Source organism: Electrona antarctica (assembly GCF_951216825.1).
Source record: "Electrona antarctica genome assembly, chromosome: 18".
Lineage (NCBI taxonomy): Eukaryota > Metazoa > Chordata > Actinopteri > Myctophiformes > Myctophidae > Electrona > Electrona antarctica.
Genome location: NC_136799.1, coordinates 8820356 through 8838563, shown reverse-complemented (window position 1 = coordinate 8838563; position 18208 = coordinate 8820356). Strand labels below are relative to the sequence as shown.

General features: G+C 40.1%; 3 protein-coding genes across 5 annotated transcripts; 1 reads left to right on the top strand and 2 right to left on the bottom strand.

Annotated features, from left to right (window-relative positions):
* Positions 1–182: 182 nt before the first annotated feature.
* On the bottom strand, positions 183–5494 carry tmem50a (transmembrane protein 50A). Its single transcript, XM_079528175.1, has 7 exons — positions 5383–5494; positions 4276–4379; positions 3058–3170; positions 1721–1788; positions 1453–1545; positions 1189–1249; positions 183–1071 (listed from the first exon to the last, which is right to left on the bottom strand). The coding sequence occupies exons 2-7, from the start codon at positions 4375–4377 to the stop codon at positions 1026–1028; spliced, it is 483 nt and encodes a 160-aa protein (XP_079384301.1). The 5' UTR covers positions 4378–4379; positions 5383–5494; the 3' UTR covers positions 183–1025.
* A 346-nt stretch (positions 5495–5840) lies between these two features.
* On the bottom strand, positions 5841–9337 carry mgst3b (microsomal glutathione S-transferase 3b). Its single transcript, XM_079527588.1, has 4 exons — positions 9114–9337; positions 8842–8964; positions 7382–7454; positions 5841–7174 (listed from the first exon to the last, which is right to left on the bottom strand). The coding sequence occupies exons 1-4, from the start codon at positions 9237–9239 to the stop codon at positions 7074–7076; spliced, it is 423 nt and encodes a 140-aa protein (XP_079383714.1). The 5' UTR covers positions 9240–9337; the 3' UTR covers positions 5841–7073.
* Positions 9338–10270: 933 nt separating this feature from the next.
* On the top strand, positions 10271–15473 carry rsrp1 (arginine/serine-rich protein 1). 3 transcript variants are annotated; one of them, XM_079528778.1, is made up of 6 exons: positions 10271–10508; positions 11615–11850; positions 12068–12390; positions 12896–13080; positions 14633–14710; positions 14803–15473. In XM_079528778.1, the coding sequence occupies exons 2-6, from the start codon at positions 11624–11626 to the stop codon at positions 14947–14949; spliced, it is 960 nt and encodes a 319-aa protein (XP_079384904.1). In that variant the 5' UTR covers positions 10271–10508; positions 11615–11623; the 3' UTR covers positions 14950–15473. The 3 variants fall into 3 exon arrangements, with proteins under 3 accessions (XP_079384904.1, XP_079384906.1, XP_079384905.1); XM_079528780.1 differs by lacking the exon at positions 14803–15473 and adding an exon at positions 13750–13828 and having other exon boundaries at positions 14187–14675; XM_079528779.1 differs by lacking the exon at positions 14803–15473 and having other exon boundaries at positions 13750–14675.
* The last annotated feature ends 2735 nt before the right edge of the window (positions 15474–18208 follow it).

The window sequence follows — 18208 nt, the reverse complement described above, 5'->3', positions numbered from 1 at the left end:
TCAAATCTTTCCGAAAATTGTCATGATTTAGAAAACTTTTTTTTTTTAGGCCTGAATGGGTTAATGTTGCCATGACTGTTAATACCTTGTTGTCCGTGTGTGATAGGCACATGTACAGTATTGTAGAAGCATTGCAGACGTACTGTATGCCTGGAGGATACACTCAAATAATGTAGCACAACTGTCAAACATTCCTTTTATCTCAGTTCATCAGTACATGTTAGATCAACCATCAACAATACATCTTCATGACTGCCAGGTTGAAGATCCCACACTGTTATCTCAGAGAGAGAAATAAAAACAGCCTCATCCCATATCGTTACATTCAGTAAATATATCATTTTCATACAGTATTATTCATGACACGTTGCTCTCACTGAAAGCTTGTACTGTTACTGTACCTCAACGACTTAGAGTCTTAGACAATTCCCATCCAAGCGCAGTTTCAACTGATGGAGTAACATTACTCAGTATTCATTACGCACTATGTATGGACAAAAAAAGGGTGAACAGTTCACGGTATATGCCAGAGTTGAAACGTGTTGAACTTTTCTTCTGCACAGCGTGTAGAAATGTGTCTATTCAAACGAGGAGCATGTTAGCGCGATCCCTGCGGATCCAATCGAGTATGCAGACATACTCTCCATAGGAAAGACCTTTAGACTCCCAAGACACACGATTTCAAAGATGTAATTGTAAACCATTCTAAGCAGATATTACAGATACACTTATTTGGAGTGGTTAACTCTGGACTGCAGAGAGACATACGGCAAGCTATGTCATATTTGGAAAGGTACATAAAAAAGGAACGGTGGCTTTCAAGGTATCAATCATGGTAAATTGTGCTTCGAATGTTCTGAATTAAGCCTTTGTACAGCGAGATATATAAATTATAATGTACATATGTTAATCTGAAAGCTAAAAAAATGTCTTTATATATAAACAAACACTAAAGCATATTGTCTTTTACAATATAGAAAGCAGAGAGTATAACAACGGACAGGCAAACACACACACAAAGTCCATCACTGCCACAGGTCCTCTGTCCTTCCAAACTTGAACACCAAACCCCTAAAGGAGAAAAGTGGATGTGCTGTTACATAATATAATGAAGCACCATACAGGTTTTAATTACAGCAACAACTTGATCAGTGGCAAATATAAACTGTTTGCGAACCATCAACTTACCCGAAGAAAATGAAAGCATTTTGGAAGAAAATAGCAATACCAGGGTACACGACAGGCTTTTCTGTAAGAGATGGAGAAAGGGATCTGCACATGACTGTGTATTACATTCAATTGTGTAAAATCTCTAACCACATGAAACCTAGCATCTCTAGTATGGGGTAAAATTGAGGCGACAACAGCAGATCTACAAGCTAAAATGAATCACGTAGATTAATTGAACATATGAATTGACTATGTAAACTAAAATAGACATGCAGGACTTACGAGGCACTACGAAGCCTCCAAACAGGATCCACATGGAGGCGATGAGGGAGCCGAAAGCCAGCATGAAGCCGATGAACAGCCAAATGCGAGCACCTGCACACATACAAACGTAAAATGCTATAATTAAAGGATTCCTTATTGATGCAGTATCCATTCACGTCTACCTAAACATCTCTCATAGCTTATTAAATCTAATGTATTCAATGTTAACGTTCCTATATTTGTGCATGAGCTCGACAACAAAGTTGACTGTAGTGTAGACACATACCTGTCTGCCCTATGCAGCCTTCGCTGTAGCTGTCTCCTCTTACTTGGCCATTCGAAACAGCATTTATCCTAGACAGAAACACAAAAGAACAATTTATACAAAACCATAAAAACGTTATAAGTGACTCTGGTGAAGACCAAGAATGCCTAGATTGTAAATGTAAGTGCAATTGTCTGACTGTCTATATAAGGGAAGAACAAGTTGAGTTACAAAACTCAATGGAAACTTTCAATTTGATTATAAAATAAAGCTTGAGAGAAGCTGCTACAATTTTGCGAAGTTAAAAAGAGATGGAGATTTTGCATCTGTAGGAGAGCTGTGTTATAAATATACCGTGATTTTCTCTTGAACACCTGAAGCACCCCTTTCTAGTCTAAACAACAGTAACATCATCACTTTGCAATGGTGCGTCAGTGTAAATAGCCTAAACATGGGCCAGGTTGCTGGTTAACTTGTGGTGTCACACTGGGAGAGAAACTTGTTTCTATTATTTTAAACCCAAAATGTAACATTTCAATAACCTTTACACATTCACAGATCTGGTATTCTACTTAAAGGGGAAAACCACCCATTTTCAACATTTTACTATGTCATTAATGTACCTTAGAGCTGTTGTGTGGAAATAATAAAAAAGTCCCCCCATTTTGTGTTTCCTAGAACTGTAATTATGAAAAAGATCATTAACATGGTGAAACACATCTTTATGACATCATCAAGATGTGTTTCACCATTTTAATGATTTTTTTCAGATCTCCAGTTCTAGGAAACACAGAATGGGGGGACTTTTTTTAAAATTTCCACACAACAGCTCTAAGGTACATTAATGACATAGTAAAATGTTGAAAATGAGTGGAATGCCCCTTTAAGGAGGGTGTCAAATCCCAAGAATGTTCTTTAAATGCCCAGAAACTAATAATTTCCCGTAAAAAAATGCACTTGCTTTGGCTCATTCATTTTTCAACCACTCCTCTCTGGTATCTCTGTCCGCAGCGCGTAGCAGGCTAGCAGCTACACACGGACGAGTTGATGCAAGTCAGTGTCTATGCAAAACGGGTAGTTTCTCTTCTATTGTTCTAGCACACCAAGCAGTTTATGGGTTTCACCTGGTGTTGCATTCAGTGCAAAAAGGCCATTCACACACGTCGGGCACAGAGCAGACAGACAGAGTAGAGAGGCGGTGCTCATAGAGAGGCCAATACACAAATGTGTAGGCTAGGGTACTCAGACTGAATCATGGTGGGTGGTGGGCGGGGGGGGGGGGGGGGGGCATTTTCGCCAGTAGTGCCTTGTCAAAAATAGGGACGGTTAAAGGATATTCATACTGTAAAATGACTCACATGAGAAAGGCCACCGTAGCGATGACTCCGCACGTGTGATAAGCATGATGGAATTGCGTCTCATCCGGATACTTCACCGCTGCGTCGATGATGATCCACCACCCGGTGAAGAACTGAAATGACATGAATGAATCGATGTTGATCGACGGTCGTCACTCCTGATACCGCTAGTTTACATGAGGTGAAAACATCTATTGTTTATGAAGTACCATGCCCGGGGAGTGGGACCGCGCCCAGTGTATTTGTCACCTGGATACTAGATCGACTCATAGTAGCTATTCATTACCTGAGAACCAGCACTCTGGAGATCCGACAACTCCATTGTATTGCTAAATGCGAATTTGAATTTTATTTACATAAATAAATGTAATAACTTCGTAATACTGTATTGTGCCGAATATAAGACGACCCCCATTTTTCAAGACTCATTTGCGGAAAAAGATTGTAATACGACCCAGTTTTTTAGGATATATCCATTGAAAAAAACGTAGTCTTGTATTCAGCACAATAGGGTAATTGAATACTATCGTGGACACCCTGTACTTCAACAAGTAGTCAACAGGTAAACAAGCAGTCTGAAAACAACCATATTCAGTCTCCACCTCACCCCTAGCTCTCCACTTTGAATCATTTCTTGTCCTATTGTTTCATTGATGTACTTTTCTGTGCTACGGAATTACTAAATATGTTGTGTTCTTCTTGAGCTATTAATTTGATCTCTTTACCTTTAGCCTCACTGTTTTTATTTAGAAATTCTAGAAATCTCTTAATTTCAGAAAAGCCCTTCTAGATTCCACTTAAACACTATGAAACATGCATTGGATATCTGTTCTCAGAATGTACATGTAAGCACTATATCTGTCCCTATCTGAAGTTGAAGCCAGCTCAACTTATTTGTAGAGCTCTATTGTAGCTATTGTAGGACTTGTAGCCTTTGTAGCAGCTGGCTTCCATTGAAAATGAATAGAATGAGTAGACCGTTATTGTTGTAGCTGCCAGTGAGAACGTAACATGATTCTCTCTGGATAAGCACAGCTGTTAAATTCCCAAATTGTACATCTAAATAGCTGGAATTGGTTACTTAATAAATTACCCTCAAATAGGACTTTGACATGTTGTCAGTCTGTTGTATTGATTAGTATGATGATTACAAACAATGGCAAACCACCACAGACTATAATTGGGGTAAAATTATAATTAAAAAAATTGACAACATACCAGAACTCCAGCTGCTATCGATGCGATGGTGTTCCTCCTCTCGCCCCAGTCCACATTGCACTCACAGTCTCCACACCGTATTCCGTCCAGGAATCCTGACATGACTGATGAAAGAGGACAGAGGCTAGGGTTCAAGTTAAAATGCCCGTGGTCTCTGAGGTTAGGGTTCAAGTTAACTGTCTTAAACACGCTGACACACAAAAGCCATCTTTCAGGAGGGTTTAAACTAAACTCACCTCCCCCATAGAGTAGAGGTGATGGCATTCACTCACTCATACATTGTTGTCCCCTCCCCCCCTCGCTACTCTGTACATAGTGTTTTATATGTGTTGATAATATTGTATTTTGGTGTTATTTTTTATGCTATGTTGATGAATTGAATACACAGGACCACAATGGAAACAACAAGTCCCCAGGACTTTTTGTGTTATCCTTCCTTAGGCTTTAGCCCTAAATGTCTGACTGTACCTCTGGCTTGTGATGTTTACATTTCTGTATAATAAAGTATTCAACCAAATTAACCAATCAATAAAAGACAGTATGAAAAAAGATTATGCAAATACTAAAATGTAATATCTGTTGGTCATAGATAATTCACCATATTATATATTCCATATTCCAACACCAGCAAATAGCAAATGATGGAAATTAACACGAGACAGCCAAATAAAAACCTGTTTCGATTTAGCCCTAGAATGTCTCCTGTTGTTTCGATTTCGCTGTATCCTTATGCGTAAATGCGGTGCAATAACGACGCCGATGAAACAATCTCTGGCTTATACACAAACCAACAATCGTGTAAAAATCACAATTTTCATAATAAATAACACCCCTATTGAACTTTCATTTCATACCAAAGACTTTAAAGTGTTCATCTTATAAGTGTCACAACAAACGACGAAGTGACGCCTGATAAAAGAGGGCTTCAACGTCGGAGTCTTTTGTTCAGGGCTCTGGCATTAAAAGCATTTCCTTGGAGGTTCCTTCATGTTGTTGCGTATCGCATCGAATCACGGTTTAACTCAAAAGACAACCTCGTTAACACACCAAAATGTCCACCTGGACATTATTACAGTAATGACATTTCATATTGTATGGTAATATTACCTTTTCTGTGCGGTTTTTTGATGTAGACCCCCTGGACGCTCTACTTTGCTTCCGAGAGAGCTCTATTCGGTCATGCACATGCGCAGTCCCTCCACACCCAGTTGATGTTGGGAGGTCTGTTGCAACGATATCAGTGGCCTATCGATTTCAGTAACTCCAATAATTGTCAAAATGAGGGTTATTTTTCCGCAACAACTACATTCCAGATCTATGCGAAGGCTGGTATTGTAAACAAAGCAGACCAAAACAATCTTTTCAGAGGGAACCAGCGTGAAAATAGCAAAACTGCATCATCTGGCGTCAAATAAATCGACGAGCCACGAATTCCGGCGTAACAGCTTTTGTGGTTGAACAATGAAAGCAAAATAGATGGATATACGCATTGAAGTTCAATATAGTTCAATAATTGAACTATGTTAACACTAGAGTGACAAAAGTGACTATAACAACAGCCACTCTTTATTTTTATTTTACATTCCCTTATTTCTTTTTACAAACATGCATAAACATAATTCCAAGGTTATGACCATTTATAATCAGGTCAGGTTGTACATAAAATATTAGTCGTTTGGAAGATATCAGTCAAGATTTAGTTTATTGTATTTTTTTGTACATATTGAACAAGCCATTTGGTATAGGCTTAACTAACAGATTTGCCAGAGCTCATGTGTGAGTCACATGGTAGCCTACTTGATGCTGCTGCTGGAATGCTTACAATCACTCTATATAGCTCTGTTACAAAGAAAGATTATAAATGTGAACATACATTCAATTGGTTATATAGGTAAATGCTCGCTCAATGCCTTGTTTATTGCAATTCATGTGTTGTTTAATAACTGAAATGGACATTGTAAAAACAGAAAGACACATCAAAGTTAGTGGTCATCAACAAAGCAAGAGTAGCAACTCACTAAATACATTTTGCTTCACATTTGATTTTGTATGATATAAAAAAGCATTTACAGCATTTGTACATCTCCAGTGGTTCAATGTTTTGGCATATCTGCCAAAACAGATCAAATTCCTCAATGTTATTACCATATAGCATTATACCTTCACTTGGGCATTATTAGCACGCCCTGATGGAGTCTACCTCAACATTTCACTTGCACATACATGTAAGAGCATGTCACAAATACCATCTAAAAATCTCAATTTTGTCTCAAATACCATCCAAAAAAATCTCAATTTTGTAGCAAAACCAGATTTCAATCAATTTAACACATGAACCTTATAGCTTGCCTATTCCTGGGAGGGAATATTCAGCAATAATAAAAGATACAACTACATGTAGAATGTTTATTTTCTGCGAAGATATTTGGTTTTTAGAGGGGTAAAAGAGATAAGACCAAAGCCAGAACCCCGCCAACTAATAGGGTTTAAACTTTGAGTGGTTAACCCATTAAAACAGGGAAAGCATTCGTGTCATTTTAGCTACGTTTTTTTCCAGAAAAACCTTAGCATTTAGAACGTTGCCGTTGGGAAGAAATCTCTTCTAACTTTTCTTTTTTGTAAATGAATGCCCTACTTGTAGTACTTGCTCATACAGCGTCACACAAAATCATCAAAAGTAGCGGATCCACAAGCTTGAAATGCAGCACTTTTGCTGCTGTTGAATTTGAATCCTGAAAAGTAACAGTTTTCTACCCAACAGAGACGATTATGTGGAATGGGCCTCGGGTTTTAAGTGGTTAAAAGACTCCAAGCAACTGCAGGGCCACGCGTATGGAGACGCCGATGACTCCCAAGTATCCAATGTAGCCGTAGGCACCGTTCATCCTCTTGGCTGGATCTGGGAATCAAAACGAAACAAAAAACTGAATAATAAGACTAACTTCCAACAAAACACAATATCAGCCATGCTGTATTCACTCACAAAAAATAACTGTTTATTATTATTAATCTAAAGTGTGAATTATATTCTATATTCCATGAAAAAAGGTGATAAAGCATTATTACATCACAAATAAAAGTGCTGATGTTTGAGTAATGAACTTACCTCCTGTATAGTAGCCCCAGGCATATGAGAACCTGCTGGTCACCCAGATGGCCCCCAGCACAGCTGCTGTTAACTGAGACGGTCAAAACATTAAATTAATTCAAGTTAAATATTTCAAAAAGTATAAACAAATATATAGCCTATATGGGAACACATTTGTGGAAGTACTTCTGTAGCCTACTGGCAGTGTGTACAAGAAATGCTCTTCACACTGCTGCGTTCACAGTCACTTGATAGCGACAAAGACACAGGCTACCATTCATTTTCAATGGAAGCTAGTGACATGATTTTTTATTTTATTTTGAAAAGAACAGAATAGAATACTTTATTGGCTAGATGATTTATGTCATAAAATAAAGATGAAAGACACAGACATGACAACTGAAAGACAAATGATGAAGTATAGGGCATCATTGTTCACACATCTGCATCAAAAGCGCTGTAGCCAACGCATGCCGAGATTTACAGATTGTTTCGCGTTGTGACCGGTGACGAATTCCTGAAGGGTAGCTTGTTTGACTTAGGTTGGAGTGGTTGACTGACTCTCTGACTGTAACTAACGTTAGTAAAGCAACTCTAATTTATTTTTTTGGCTTTTTTTAATAGACCTGGTTGCTTGTTTTTAGACCTGGTTGCTTGTTTTTCCTCTTGAAATCTGGCAACACTGGCTGTACCACATAGCAGCCCTGTACTTCCTGTAAGAATAGTTCTCATAGGTTTATGTCCTCATGACTGAGATGAAGATAAAACCTGGAACGAGGTTACCATTTACTGTGATCTTGATCTTGATCTCTGGATGCGAGCATTTCATCTGTAAAATTCTTAAATTGGCTGAAAAGATGCCATGTCACTGTGACAACTAGTGCTTTCCGAGCTTGACCCTTAGCCTTGATTATCTGTTATCTGTTCAGTATTTATGCCAAAGATCATGGCTTACCGTCCGCTCCCTCATCGCTCACATTCTTTAAGATATCGCCAGTGTCGGGAAGAAACATGCAACTATCTCTTTCAACTTATTACTATTTAAATTATGTTTTATAAATCAGTGCTATTGAACACCCTTTAAGTCTGTGTGTGGATTTTACAAATATTGAACAAATGAAATGTATTAATGTATTAAAAAGCGCTTCTGACTAAACCCTAACTCAATATATGACTAAACCTTCAAAACCTTCTAAAGTCAGTCACCAATACCAACTTTGATGAGGCAGTATTGATGTTTTTCTTTCTCTTTTTCCACCCACTCTCCATTTCCCGAAAAGTTAATATTTTGGAACTGGTTTCTGCTGGTTTCTGCCCGACAGCAGAGATTATTTAACATGTATGAAAACAACAAACTTGATGATTTGAAATGACTATAGAAACCAAGAGGTAGCCTACACAGCAAAAATGGTACACTCTCAGAATTAAAATTAACACTTAAGATTTGACTGTGTTTATCTCGTGCATATTTTACATACCGGATAGGCAAGAGCTGCAATGGTTTGGAAGACCAGCCACTGTGGGTAGACCTCCAGGGTGTTCTGGTGTGCTCTCTGGATGCAGTTGAACACCTGATCCTTGTCACTGTACATTGTGGGATACTACAAAGATAACGGACACATAAAAAGCAATTAATATATAAGCTGTTCCTGTATTCTGAATTGGCAGCCATAGATACATTAAAATCCGACTGCAAACCAGCAAAACGAGCAAACTTTAGTCGAGCTGAATAGGAAAACTGATGGCTTACCTGGACATTGTACTTCTTTCTGGCACCCCCGACCTTAATCCCAAGATAGCTCAACATGACCCAACTGTATAGATACGTTAATATGACATATCCGTAGCTGGGAGGCAAATCTGCTAGAAGATCCATCGCAATTCGACGTGGAGGAATGTACAAACAGAGAAGAAATGTGAATTTCAGAAGCTTCCTCAAGTGCAGCAGCAAACTATTGACAGGGGGCAGGGGACAGCGATTACATACGATCTCGCGATAAGGCTCCCGACAGTTTTTAAAGGGCAACACCACTACATATCATCTACTTCAGTTCGTCATACGTTCATTATAGGGTTGATTACAATTAATTATTATAGGCTATATGTCTTTAAATGTCTCACTCTCACAAGACAATGGAAACAATAAGACCTCGGGATTTTTGTGTTATTTTTAACAGTCATTGTAAAATCGTAGCTCTGTACTATTTGCAAACTGTCAATAAAGTATGCACTCAATCAATAAATGAATGGAACAATCCAATCTCAAAATAATAGTGTAGCTGTTTTTTGGGTATCATATATAACATTTGCATTTTTTCATAATCTGATGTAATTTTTCATGGTACAAAATGTCGAATAAAAACAGTATTAAAAAAGATATATACAAATAATAGTAAAATATAAAAGCAGAACTCTCTAATCTTATAACAAAAAACGACACAGACCGAAGTGATAACGGTTTATTTTAACAAAAGACAACGTAACTCTATCCATATGTATCTTTACTATCGTATCACAATAATTGTATTTTCGCATTAAATGAATGTCCATAGAATAGAATACAAAAACTATCCCAGAAAAAAATACTTAATAAATAAATTAATTAATTAATTCATTTAAAATAAATTAATTTCATCTACGAAATATAACATAGGGATTTGAATCAGAATAAGGCTGTATAATGATGCGACGTTATCTGTTAAATTACATGTATTTTCCTGCCAATTGTCACATATGTGTTGACTAATAACAGTAGGCTAATTACACAATTATTACACCTAACAAACACGACGCTATCGCCACCCAGCAACAAGTGGCATGCGCAAATGTCGCGCCAGTGTGAACCTCGCGAACAGCCGGGTTGTTTTTTAAGCCAGTGGAATTTTCCACAGTGACGATAAAGCAACGTCCGCCTCGAGTGACTTCATCATTTCCACGACGACCACACAACGGAGAACAACGGACAACAATAGCACAGCCGCATTTCGAAGAACATTTAGCTGTAAACCTAAACAACTATAACTTAACGCTCGATTTTTGTTGATCCGTCTTTCGATTGTACTCGTTCTGATTATACATCGCTCTTTCAGAAGAATTCGAATATATCTCTTTTACTAGCCATCTGAATCAACCGTTGATTACACTGGTGAGTAAACGTTATTACGTAATTATTATTTGCAAAGTAACAGTTATAGGAAAACAGTCGGTTGTTTAATAATGTAGGCTAATCTATATCCGTGTGATTTGTATGTATCGTATTAAGTGGTGTTTTTCCTGGCAAATAATGCAGTGTTTATCATAGTTTTCTACTCGTCGAACGTGTTTTTTGAACTGAGGCCTACTTCCTCGTTCAGCCTCAGACGGTCCTCGTTCTGGAAATTTCCACTCCAGTCTGACCAGTCAGCAAGCTGTAGTTACACACTGTTGCCACCGACTGGGGGCAGCATGCCTTATGTATTAAGGCCAGGCCGTTATCTCATGCTTGATTGATTGAAGTTTTTATTTCACAAATTCACAGTATGCAGACTGGGTACATTTATTCAGACGAAAGCACAAGTCAAAACGGTCAAACTACGCTATGCTGGCTTTTATATGTAGCTTTTATATTTAGCTGTGAGCTTGTCATTTAATACAAGGCTCTGAGCCTCTGATGTAGATCAGCTATTTTCACTACTTAAACGTATTGCTTTTTCGAAAAACTTTTGAATTGGTTTGTAACTAAATTGGTCAGCGACCCACAAATGGGTCCCGGCCAACCCATTGTTTGGGAAGCGGTCTGCTGTCACGGAAACGGTCAGTGGCGTGACGTCAGGCCACGACGTCATGTCACCACAGTATATAAAAGGAGCATGTCACCCTATAAAGTGTGGCACAGATCTACCAGTCACAAGACAGACTAAGTGTCAGTCAGAGTAAGAAGAAGAAGAAGCAATAGAAAGAAGCTCAATAATATAATATACTTCAAGCAATATAAAACCCGAACTAAGATACCGGACTCAAGCCATTCGACTCCCTCCCCTAAACTACACCATCAAGGAGCCTCTTTGCACCAGCCCTTTGACAGCTCCCTGCTGATACAAGAAATCGTCATTACACGGTCCTATAGAAGAATATGACTAAATAAAACCTCACTACATTGTGAGCAAATTATATTGTAGTGATGACTATAATTTAGGCTTTCACTGTGGTAATATCTCCTGGCATTTAACTCGACTTCATGCCGTAACATGATTTATCTCCCCCCACCTTTAGTCGACCAAGATGACGACCGCCATGGCCCGTGCTCGTCTGACCGATGGCATCGAGGTGATCTTTGACCAGGACTCGCGCTCCAGCTTCCAGGAGGACACCACCAGGTCAACTGGCTCCGGGGAGATTAAAGCTCGCTCCTCGCGCCGGGCCGCCCACCACAGGAGGCACCACAGGTCCTCTTCGTCTTCATCTTCCTCGGCCAGCAGCAACGGCGTCTCCCGTGCAGACCGCCCCAGGTCAGTGTAAATTTCGTCTATGGCACAAAAAAAAGTTGACTACCGTTTTTTTTTCACCGATGGAAGCTAAATAAACTATGCTATGATGACTAAATATATTTTGTCAACGAATAAAAACTAGACTAAAATGTTAGGAATTGACTACATCAACTGTAGATTTAGTCGACTAACCTAACACTAAAACATTCCAGGTGACTAAAATGTGACATATTTGCAGGTCCCGCTCTCACCCGCGCTGCCACAGGCCGGCCGACCGTTGCCGCTGCGACGACCACTACAGCAGGCACAGCCGGCGCCACGGAGGAGGACACCGCCGGCGCTCCCCGCCGCGCCACTACAGGGCCCGCTCTCGCTCCTACAGCCCTTCGACTGACCGGTCCACGCGCCGCCGGTCCGACAGCCAGAAGAGACACCACCACCACCACCACAGCAGCAGCAGCAGCAGGAGGTTGGTGGTCGTCAAGACATCCCAGTCTCCTTCCAGAAGCAACCGCTCCAGGTCCAGGTCTTCAGGCCGCTCCGTCCGCTTGAGTGTAGATGGTAAGAAGTGATGGGATTAATCATTAATCCACGGTGTCAATGACTGACCGCTGAAGTCTGTCGACTCGGCTGTTTACAGGTTTTATTATCGGGATTGAAAGCATTAACCCGTTGAGACCTAAGACTCAGTGGTGCTCAAATGTGAAAGACCCCCAGAATTATCTGTATTTTGCTGCGGACCCCCATCTGAAAATATTTTGTTCCAGGGACCTCCCAGAAGCAAATAATTGAGTTAAAAAAGTTTGCTGTGAAAGAATATATATATATATTCAAGGATTTGTGCCACATTTTCAAAAGCTGATCTACAAGTTGCTATGAGCTTGATCTACAAGCTATTGTAGATCTGCTATTTTTTTCAACAACTAAGTTTAAAATAATGGTTAAAAGTGGTTAAAAGCTATTCTGTGACACTGATGCGTCCTCAGTTCTCAATGGATTAAAAGACCTTAGGAGGAATGTGGTGACTGATTTCCTTTTATTTATTTTTTTATGCCTTCTTCTTCAGCAAAGAGAGAACTCCTCAGAAGTGCGTCAGCCAACGCCGTAGAGATCCTCAGGGTGGAGACGTTGGAGCTCCCAGAGAGCGTCAGGCCCATCCTGGAGGACCGGGACTCCCGCTCGTCCACGCCAGAACCTGAACGTGAGGAACGGGTGAGACCAGAACCTGTCCATGAAAGGACTCGCTCACAGGTGGGTTTCATTAGAGTCACAGAATATTAACACAGCACCACACAGACACACCCGCTCTTCTTCTAATCATATACAATGCCTTTTTTTTGTTTTTGTTTTTTTAAGGACTGGAAGTAAGTACATTTTTGTTTTGGGGGAAGTTTACTTACACCATCAGATTCAGGTTATTTTGAAGTGATTTCAGGAAGTACTTTTTAGTTTTTGGGGAGCTTACTTGAAATACACCATCAAATTATATTGAAGTGATTTCAGCAACAAACTGCAGTTTCATTTTAATGATAGATTTCCATTTAAAAAATAAATGGGCCTAAAATTCTTATTTTGACTTCTATATATTTTAGTATAAGCTATACAGTTTTTTCTTTTTTTTTAAAGCAGGTTTGTAATTGGTTTGTTTTACACAACCATAACACTCCGTAGCACTTTTTAGAATTTAATGAAAAGTACATTTCGGTCCTATAACCAAAGTGGCTCCCAGCTGTCAGGACTATTGTTGAACTAGAAACCGAAGCCAACACAATCTAGGCCACCACACATACCCCTGCTGTCTGTAACTGTCTGCTGATAAGGTCTTGCGTTCTCTGTATGCATTTGCTTGTGATGAGTGAACCCTTGGACCCGCGAGGGAACACACATGCTCTGTTTTGTATCTATATCTTGTCTTCTTAGATCGCTCATCAGCACCTGGGATTAGGAGAATAAGAGTGCCAGTCATGTGACATGGGTGAAGCCATTGTTTGCGTGAAAGGTCAATTATTGATGATGTTGTCACTGTTCACAATGCCCTTTTAGTATTCATAAGGTAGAAGATTGCTTTTCAAACACTAGAACATGTATCAACATTTCTCACAATTTCACACATTTCTTGTTATCAATGCTAATTCCTCTTATAGATGTAGGCCACATGTTTGCAATTCATATTATATTCTGTATCACATTGGTAACACACCAGTCTCTTGACCAATTCATATATTTTGTATTACATTGGTACACACTTCACATAGTCTTTTGACAAGTTGACATGCATAGGCAAGGCATAATTGATACATTTGACAAATGGGAAAATGTGTGCTTGCCGTTGAAAATGGATCGTTGTTATTTAGCAGAATCTTCCACTTGCTGAAGGATCGCAGGGCGTGTGGACTGCATTATAGTGACTGAGAGCTAAAACAGATGAAGAAGTCCCTGAGTCTCTCCGTCCGTATGCCAAGATAAGTTGGTACACAAGGCGTGTGCTGCTGAAAACCAGCATCAACATCACCAGAGAAGAGATAATCTTTTTTTATTTTAATACTTTTGGTTGTTCCAAAGTTGTATCCCTCATGTTATGTGTGAGCTTAAACTTTGGCTGCCATCATATAATGGTTGGGGGGGATTGGGGTTGTATGCATGAGAGCTGCAGTTTGTGGAAGCTAACACTTGTAGAGAACAATGGATTGACATAGACATACATATTAGTCTAACCACGCTTCACAAACTGCTAACGCTCAATCCGTCTTTAGTTTTCTGCTCCCCTCTAACTGGTTTTGGTCTCTGTCTTTTTTTTAAACAGAGCACTGACGAGTCCGACGAGGACGATGCCAGCCCAAGAATGTCCCCAAAACGGAGGATCATCTCTTTCAGCGTTAATGTGAGTACCAGTGCTGTGGAAGACAACGTTCAGAATGTTGGGCATTTTTGTTAAATGTTTGATTCTCATACGTGATTCTCTTGTTTCCTCAGAACTCTGTGGCTAAGCCAACCGTAGCTCCAAACTGCCCTAAGGTAACGTCCCGAATGGATATCGTCGGCAGCAGGAAGCCTTACGGACACTGGGTCCAAGTCAGAGCGACAGGCAAAATCTCCCTGTCGCACACACTCACTAGATAGTGTAGCAAGATGGTAATGCTTGTTCTGCAGTTCAACAGCGCCTTTATCCAAAGCGCTTTACAATGTGCGTTACTACATTCACAGATTCACACACACAGACACAGCCGGCACGCTGCTCATCGGGGCCCAACCTGCCCCCCCGGGGACCAAAACCTGCACTCCTGGAGCAGTTCCAGGTTCAGTTAAGTTAGGGTTTCTGGGAAGGGGTTTTTGAAGAAGAGTTCAACATGAAGCTAGGAGGAGCCGGGCATCGAACGCCCAGGCAACCACTCTACCTCCCAAACCACTGCTAAGATCATATGGAGTATGGACCCTAAATATTGTAACATAGCTTGTGTATATACTGTATATATACCAGAGATTGTCTCGATTTCAGGGTAGGTGTTTATTTTCAGACGTAAAAGACTTAGGTGAGAAGAAGACTTGAAGGTTTTACTCAGGTGGGATGTTTTTTTTTTTTTTTTTTTCTCTCTTGGTGTATCATCGTCTTGTGCCTGAGATTTTAATAAAGATATTTATATGAAGCTTGTTTCTGTCCTATTTGTAACCTGCTGAACAAACGATACTAAGGAGAATTGTGTTGGCATGATGCAATGTATGTGCTAAATACCAAATACATGTGTTGTACTGCAATGCAGTTTACTCAAGACAATTAACATTTCTAGAAATATTTTGGAAAGGTTTGGAATGTTTTTTTTTTTTTACTCATTCCAAAACGTAAATATACGAAATGTAACCAGTCGTTATTATCCAGCGTGATTGCAGCCTAATGTGTGACAAATAACAACTACAAGCTCACAGCGTGCTGCAGCGTGATCCTATGCCCTGGGATGGGTGTAGCTAAACATTTGGCTCAACTTTTGGAATAGAATAGCATTCTATGCTTTATTTTTGCTACACTGCCTGTCTGTGGGCATTGCACATTTATGAGGAAGATTGCGGCATGATTGTTATATGCCTCAACATTGGGTTAATATTCTGGAAGTTTTGGAAATTCATTGGTAAAAATGTGTGGGAACCCTGATAGTATGAAGTATTGCAATTTCATCCCATGAAACATGAAATTCATCTATTATTGTTGAGCTATATTTGGCAATTAGACAAGACAACCCATCTTACCAGTGACATGTCAGAATACATGAACTTTCTCAGGTTAAATGTACTTGCCATAAACCTATAAATCAGTAGACTACACTATTGATATCAGCCATTATGTTCATGGGACACTACTAGCAAATGGAATCAGGATTCTAAATGAGGATCTAAACTTATTAAAGATAAGCCAATACACTTCATACCTGTAAACTACAGGCAGAGTAACGTGTTGACAATGAGCTGCCTTCTCCACAATGTCCACATGGTGGCATCATTGTATCAAAGTTGGAAGGTTTTAGCACAGTCATGCTTACAATACATAGCTATTGCAGGCAGTGAGATCTAGCCAGGCTAAGTGAGATCCTCATGCGTAACACTTCCTCTAGAATTGAAGTGAGGGGCGCTCTTATCATGACATACATCATCTCATTTTCTGCCCTCACTTTTAGCTTCAATATGTACTTTGCTCAGCCAATCAAATCACCCATCCTAGTGGGGTCCAGGGGGTCTGTACTCTGTAGGCAGCCTATGCAACACAACGGCCCGCCCCAAGAACCATAACCAATGTTTGTGTCCCCAGTCCTCACCCACATAGGCTACACCAGAGGCTCCCAACCACTGGTACTAGTGCCACTGGTGGTACACAGAGGAGACGCCCCAAAAAAGAACAGAAGTGGAATGAAATATTTAAATTACTACAGGTAGTTCTTAAGTTCTGACCAAGCAATTGGTTGAAATAGGCTATCCAGCCATGCTGGAATGAGCATGACAGCATAGCCGTAGCATAGCCGTTAATAGAAGATTTGAGAACAGATTAATCACATTCGGAATATCAGTTGTGCAGAGTTATCAGCTGTGCAGAGTTATCAGCTGTGCAGAGTTTTGTCAGAGCAGCAGCATTTTTTCTCCCTGGAAATAAAAACGTCTGGGTTTCCGAGGCTACAGCATTATTGACTTAGGAATGGAACAAAAGGGGCAGGTCTACGCTCCTGTATTTTAACATCAGTTATTATGGTGGTACTTGGAGAGCCAAATATCTTCTGAGCTGGTACTTCAGTATAAAAAGGTTGGGAACCAATGGGCTACACAACACAAATATGCACCCACACACCTACTGTAACATTATCTACATACACTTTCACACACACATGCTCTCCAACTGAGGCTAATAGTGTTGAGACCAAATGAAGGGACTGTCAGAGTCTAATTATCCTACAACTAGGCCTGGAAGTTCCATTTCTGAGGGTACAAAGGCCAAATGACAGGGCAGGAAGGGCCCATCAAATAAAACTAATACAATATTTTAGTCCATTGAAAGAATTAATTACCGGTATGTTATTTACAATTTGATCCATGCTCAGCCCTGTACCAATGAAAGTCACTGGATTGCTTTACAGATGGGGACTCACGGGAGTCAAGAATTCAGAATCTCAACAAGACACTGGTGTGTCTACATATTGACAAGAAAGATAGGAGAAAGTGGTACAGTCGGCTGGGGAATGTCATTTTTCTTGAGGGGCACAAGGCCAAACTGAGGGGCAACGACGGCCATGACCTTTGTGGCCTCCCTGAAATTCCTGCCCTGCCTGCAAAGTAAAAATGATTTCTAAATAATACAAATAACAAAACAACTCGTTAATACTCATGAGGGGTACTGTCGTAGAAGTTTTCCCACCACCAATTCTATCACACAATACAATCCACTGTTTGATTTAACCGAGAGTTTACACATGGAACCAAATGGACCCTGGGCCTGTCCCACATGATTATGTCATCATCATAACACCTCAAACGCCACAAACAGTGGTGCAACAAGGTTCCTCGTGTTCTGTGGTTTTAAACGAGCTATTTACTCCACTCCTTGTATCATATTTCATGCTGGTTAACAAACACACCATACATCATCGTCGCACTAACTCTTTTCAGGCAGCCAGCGGGTCGGCAGGTGCACTGAAAACTGCCTTTGTTCCGAGAGTAAACTCAGACGAAAGCCAAGGGCCTGCCAACAGAGGAGACTAGGATTCTTTTGAACATGTTTTTTCCTGAGTCACCCGATATAACCCGATAGGTGCCATCAAGGCTGCTTCTGGTACCGTTCACCAGCGCTCACTTTGACAGTGACACCTTCTTGGCCTCCGACATAAAATGCTGATGATTGATTGCG

What these genes read in the sequence shown, in the direction of transcription:
- tmem50a (XM_079528175.1), bottom strand. Translation starts at nt 4,377, where the DNA reads ATGTCAGGATTCCTGGACGGAATACGGTGTGGAGACTGTGAGTGCAAT. An exon ending in CGATAGCAGCTGGAGTTCTG is followed by an intron (nt 3,171 to 4,275) that starts GTATGTTGTCAA and finishes ATGTCATTTCAG; the next exon opens with TTCTTCACCGGGTGGTGGAT. An exon ending in GCTACGGTGGCCTTTCTCAT is followed by an intron (nt 1,789 to 3,057) that starts GTGAGTCATTTT and finishes GTTTCTGTCTAG; the next exon opens with GATAAATGCTGTTTCGAATG.
- mgst3b (XM_079527588.1), bottom strand. Translation starts at nt 9,239, where the DNA reads ATGGATCTTCTAGCAGATTTGCCTCCCAGCTACGGATATGTCATATTA. An exon ending in GAAAGAAGTACAATGTCCAG is followed by an intron (nt 8,965 to 9,113) that starts GTAAGCCATCAG and finishes TTATCTTTGTAG; the next exon opens with TATCCCACAATGTACAGTGA. An exon ending in TTGCAGCTCTTGCCTATCCG is followed by an intron (nt 7,455 to 8,841) that starts GTATGTAAAATA and finishes TGACCGTCTCAG; the next exon opens with TTAACAGCAGCTGTGCTGGG.
- rsrp1 (XM_079528778.1), top strand. Translation starts at nt 11,624, where the DNA reads ATGACGACCGCCATGGCCCGTGCTCGTCTGACCGATGGCATCGAGGTG. An exon ending in ATGAAAGGACTCGCTCACAG is followed by an intron (nt 13,081 to 14,632) that starts GTGGGTTTCATT and finishes TTTTTTAAACAG; the next exon opens with AGCACTGACGAGTCCGACGA. An exon ending in TCATCTCTTTCAGCGTTAAT is followed by an intron (nt 14,711 to 14,802) that starts GTGAGTACCAGT and finishes TTGTTTCCTCAG; the next exon opens with AACTCTGTGGCTAAGCCAAC.